Source organism: Jatropha curcas, chromosome 3 (genome assembly GCF_041381405.1).
Source record: "Jatropha curcas cultivar XTBG-Jc1 chromosome 3, XTBG_Jcur_1.0, whole genome shotgun sequence".
NCBI lineage: Eukaryota > Viridiplantae > Streptophyta > Magnoliopsida > Malpighiales > Euphorbiaceae > Jatropha > Jatropha curcas.
In genome coordinates, this window is record NC_143153.1 from 22,160,719 (window position 1) to 22,165,598 (window position 4,880).

Below are 4,880 nucleotides of genomic sequence, written 5' to 3' on the forward strand. Positions count from 1 at the left end.
AAAAGGATTCTTTTAATGAGTATGTCATGAGCTTTTTTTCTTTTTTAAGTTAGCAAGTTTTTACCAAATAATTCTAATTTGCCATAATAAAATCAACCTGAAAAAGAAACAGAAAAAGAAAAAACTTTTCAATGAACCTGTAGCGGTTTATTATTGCCAAAACTCCATGGTAGCCTCTTTACAAATTCGACAGGAATGAAACACTTTTTAGTTCTATTTTAGTTAACTTTTGTCCTACATGGAATATTTTGACTTTTCAATATCAGAAAGTACAATTAAAAGAAATAAGAACTTGATTTCTTAGCTTTGTTGTTTCATTTTGTTGAAAATAAATTAATACCACAATTAAAGCAAATTTATTAATCAAAGAAATTTAATAAAATAAATCAATAGACAAACGAATAATAAAAAATATGTTGGAGATGATTGTACTTCTTCTATTGCAAGATTAATATAAAAATCCACCTCATATGTCCAAGGATGCCCTTAAAGACACACGGATACATAAATATACCATTTGGCAAGTATCTAATTCTCTACTTATCATACACAAAAATTGGAAAAAAAGAAGAGAATCACATGTTTGAATGGTTTACACATGCGAATTGGGTTTTGAGGAGCTTCAAGGCCGCTTTTCTCTTCTCCGACTGTTTTTGAGTTTTTGCAAATGTAACCACTGCATACCTGAAATTCGACCATAAGATTCAGAATTCTCACCTGGAGCATATCCACCGACTATCATCCGACTGGCAAGATTTTTGCATCAATCAATTAACAAATATGAATTTCTATTAAAAAAAAAAATGTATACATTCAAATGTGAAATAAATAAATAAATAAATAATGAAAATCAGATTCATATTAACAAAAGAACAAAGAAAAATACCTTTTAAAACAGATCTAGAGAAATTTCGTTTTTGTACATCAAAGTATCCAGATTCATATTAACACGAGATATAATTCTTACGGAATCAAGCTTGTGATGCTATAGCCAAACAATTCTTTTCTAACGATATCTCCAAGTAGCAATGAATTCAGTAGAAATAGTTGATAAAGAATAGAAATTTTAAGAGGTGTGGAAAGAGATTTTACAGAGAGGAGGATAGAAAGTGAAAACGAAGAATTAGGCATAAGGTGAACGACTTGAAGTTGACAATCGCTGTGATAAAAAGAGCAGTCGGTTAGGAGAAAACACGAAGAAAAATGTAGAACTCAGTGGATAATTTCAGAGCCTAAGGGATAGAATAGGAATAACAAAAGAAAGAGCTGGTTAAATTGCCATTAACTGTTATATGAAATTATTATTATTATCATAGTCGGTAAAAAGAGGATGTGTTTGGACTATTCTGTAAAAGTGATAAGGGCAAAATGGTAATAGTATGAAAAATGATATGGTTTTGGAAACACTGTTATATGAACAGTTTTGTGGATTTAGTTTTAGTATATACAAGCAAACAGGCCCGCGCTTCGCAGTGGGCTCGTATTAGACATTATGCTGATTTCAATCACTATCCATAGTCTTTAAGTTTAATATATCAAATTCAGAACATGGAGAATCCAAAAAGCCAGCACATTACAATAAGGACATAAGAAATAATCTTGAGAAGCTCATATATATAGTAACTAAATGTCATAATCTGTCAACATAGGGTATAAAACTTCAAAATCTATACTGCTAACATGTTCAAAAATCAAGCTAGCTAGGAGTTTTTGAATGCTGATCTTTGATAACATCAAGCAACATCACAATATTAGGACTACCATAAAGATTCTGCAGTATCTTTATCTCCCTTCTTACTTCTATCAATGCCAACGGACAATCATTCACTAAACAAACAATTGGTACAGGAAAGGTTATTCCACAATAAACCATGAAATTGAATGTAACAGATCCCTAAATATTTGACAGACAGCACACAGTTAGACACATTAGTAGCCTATCACAAATATATCCTAGAAAAATGTTTTAAGATCCCTCTTGGAAAGCACTTACCTTACACTTTGCTTCTGCACTCTAACTTCCCATTATATTCTCTAATATCTCATTTGCAGAATTTTGTTCAAGGATTGAAGAGACTAATGGAGTAATCCACACCCTAAGCTTTGAATTGGTATATGAAAGAGAGGAGAAAAGAAACAAAGAAAAGGCTCGACAGAATTGCCTTTCCCGATAAATTCTCCTTAAGATTCTCTAAAAGCCTAATTATAGAATTTACTTTTCTCAATAAATTTAGCTTCCTGACCAATTATAACTACTGACATTTTATCAACCCAAAGAAAAGTACAAAAATTGAAGTTCTGTTGTGACATTCTTTTTCATCCATTTCTCACAAACAACCAATATGGAATCTCCATGAATATTCAATAACAGCAGACAATATTCAATCAAATAACATGAATCTAGCTGAAAATAAATCAATTCGATTCACAATAAGTAATTTTTAGAAGGATATAGCATACTTTAGCAGACGATAACCAAAACAATATTGCTGAAAATGACAACAAAAACACGAACTAACAAATTTAAAAGTATCAAATTTAAAACCAAACCCTCAAACATGCAAACACTATCTTTCAACATCTAAATTTCGACCTATTCTCGATTCTGAATAGTCAAAATCACAAAAACGAAAATTGCTTCAGACTTTTCCCTCTAATTTCCCCAATCAGAAAAACCTCCCAAGAAAATATATAACCCAAAATAAAAATCACACACCTCTTTTCTCCAGATATAAACGCTCTGCATATGCAGGTTTCTCTCCCTGCTAAATAGAAGAGGCTCGATTCCCAAGCAATCCTTCAATTCTCTCCTTCAAAACAGTCGTTGTTGCTTCTGTTGCGGTTCCAATCGATCTTTCAGTGTCGGCAAGGTCTGGTGGGAGAGAATATGATCTTTAAGAACATAGGGCAACCATAATCCATGGTGGTCTGGGGCATCAGAGCCCAAAAGAAGGTTTGAGAGTGGTCGGCGATTATCGTTGGCCTAGGTGGAAGACTTATCCGGCGATTAAAATTGTTGCGACAGATGAGTTCTTTTTGACGGAGAAGCGTCTACAGAAAGCAAAACTTAAAAGGCTAAAACAGGAATAACGAAAAAAGAAGGCTGGTTAAATTGTCTTTCCGCTGTTCCCATGATCAGTGATTTTTGGTTGCGTTTTAGTGCATACAAGCAGATTTACCCTACTGTATTTTTATTTATTTAATGTTTAGTTTTATTTATAATTTTTTTAAAAAATATTTATTCATATAAAACTGCATGTCTTCATCTATTTTACTAACAGAAAATTTATTCTATCAATACATAGAAAATCATATTTTGAATAATATTTAAAATAATTTTATAATTATATTAGGGTATCATGCTCTCATATTTATTTATATTTTAATATCAAAGGATTTTTTAAGAAAAATGTAAAATTCACATTTATTTTTTTTATCATTTTTTGCTATGAAAAAAATATCAATTCCACACAAAAAAAATTTTTGTGTTCCTCAATTTCTCCAAATTTATCAATCAAGTGATATAAAATTTTAATACTTTATCAATTCCCTTCATAATTTGCTCATGAATCTTTTAGTTCTAGAAAAAAAAATTACTTAAAGTGAAAAAAGTTAAAAATAGTCAAATAGAACAATAATAATTTAAAAAGTTTAAAAGTTTAATAGTTTTATACTTATTGAATACATGATAATATATAATAAATAATAAATCAGTTTAATGCATTGCCATTTTTTTTTAAAAAAATAATCAGTTAAGTCAATTATAAATTAACTATATCATAAATTCTAAAATTAATTATTCAAAAAATTTATACTTTTTTTAAGGAAAATACTACTGCATTAACCAAACTGATAAAAAGGAAACAAGCACTCAGGAATTACATCCCACACTCTAAACAAGTAGTCTCTATAGGACTCTCTTGCAACAGTAGGAGCGCTCATATTCACCTGACAATGAATCCACCCAACACGAATATTTGTTCTACGAGCTAAAATTGTTTGACAATCCTTAATAACACAACCAAATTCAGAAAAATCATCTAAACCAGAAGTTAAAGCATTAAAAATGACTTGGTAGTCAGTAAACAAAATCCCATCAGTTAGCAAATTCTCCTCCACCCAACATAGACCGTCTCGAAGTGCAAGAGCTTCAATGAGGCAAGCTGAACTCAGGCCTTGAAATAAACCCGACACAGCATGCATAAATCCCCCTTCTTTCTCCTCAAAAACAATTCCAAAGCCTGAGGTCTGCAGAGTTGGAAAAAGAGCAGCATCTACAAAACCATTCCACACAGCAGGGGATAAATCCTCACCACACATCCTAGTCTCAGAACCAGCATGTCCAGCTCTAGAACAAAATTGCAATCCTGCTCTACTGACATCTCTCCCTTCTGCTTGCACGCCATTCACCCCTCTCTGATTCCCTATCATCCTGGAACTCTTCCAATCCTGAAGACATTCATATGCAGCAAAGACAACCGAATCTGTCACCATAGGCTTCTGGTTCCAAATAAAATCATTCCGTGCTGCCCATACTTTCCATGCAACAACAGCAAAACCATCCACCCTAGCCACACCATTGGAATCAAGAACCAGCATAAAAAATTAAAGGAAATAGAATACATCTCCCAAATTCTCCATGTTCCCAAACATCCTTCACCTTATTACATCTCACTAAACAATGATCAAGGTCTTCATCTTCTCCACAGTAACAACATGATTTATCTATAGGAATCGTTCTAGAAATCACGCCCTTAGGAGGAATGTTAAGATGCCATATCCTACTCCAAAATCAATCAAGGCTAACCACTCCTCACCTTCCTAATAATTTCAAAGCAAGATAATGGCAAGATTTCACCAAAAAGTCCCATTCTTCTCAT

General features: G+C 32.3%; 1 protein-coding gene and 1 long non-coding RNA gene across 2 annotated transcripts; both read right to left on the minus strand.

Annotated features, from left to right (window-relative positions):
- Positions 1–402: 402 nt before the first annotated feature.
- On the minus strand, positions 403–3,148 carry LOC110009025 (uncharacterized). The gene is made up of 2 exons (XR_002283842.3): positions 2,717–3,148; positions 403–746 (listed from the first exon to the last, which is right to left on the minus strand). It is a non-coding gene; the product is annotated as an uncharacterized LOC110009025 (long non-coding RNA).
- Positions 3,149–3,840: 692 nt separating this feature from the next.
- On the minus strand, positions 3,841–4,599 carry LOC105629602 (uncharacterized). Its single transcript, XM_012211214.1, has one exon. The coding sequence runs from the start codon at positions 4,597–4,599 to the stop codon at positions 3,841–3,843; it is 759 nt and encodes a 252-aa protein (XP_012066604.1).
- Positions 4,600–4,880: the final 281 nt, after the last annotated feature.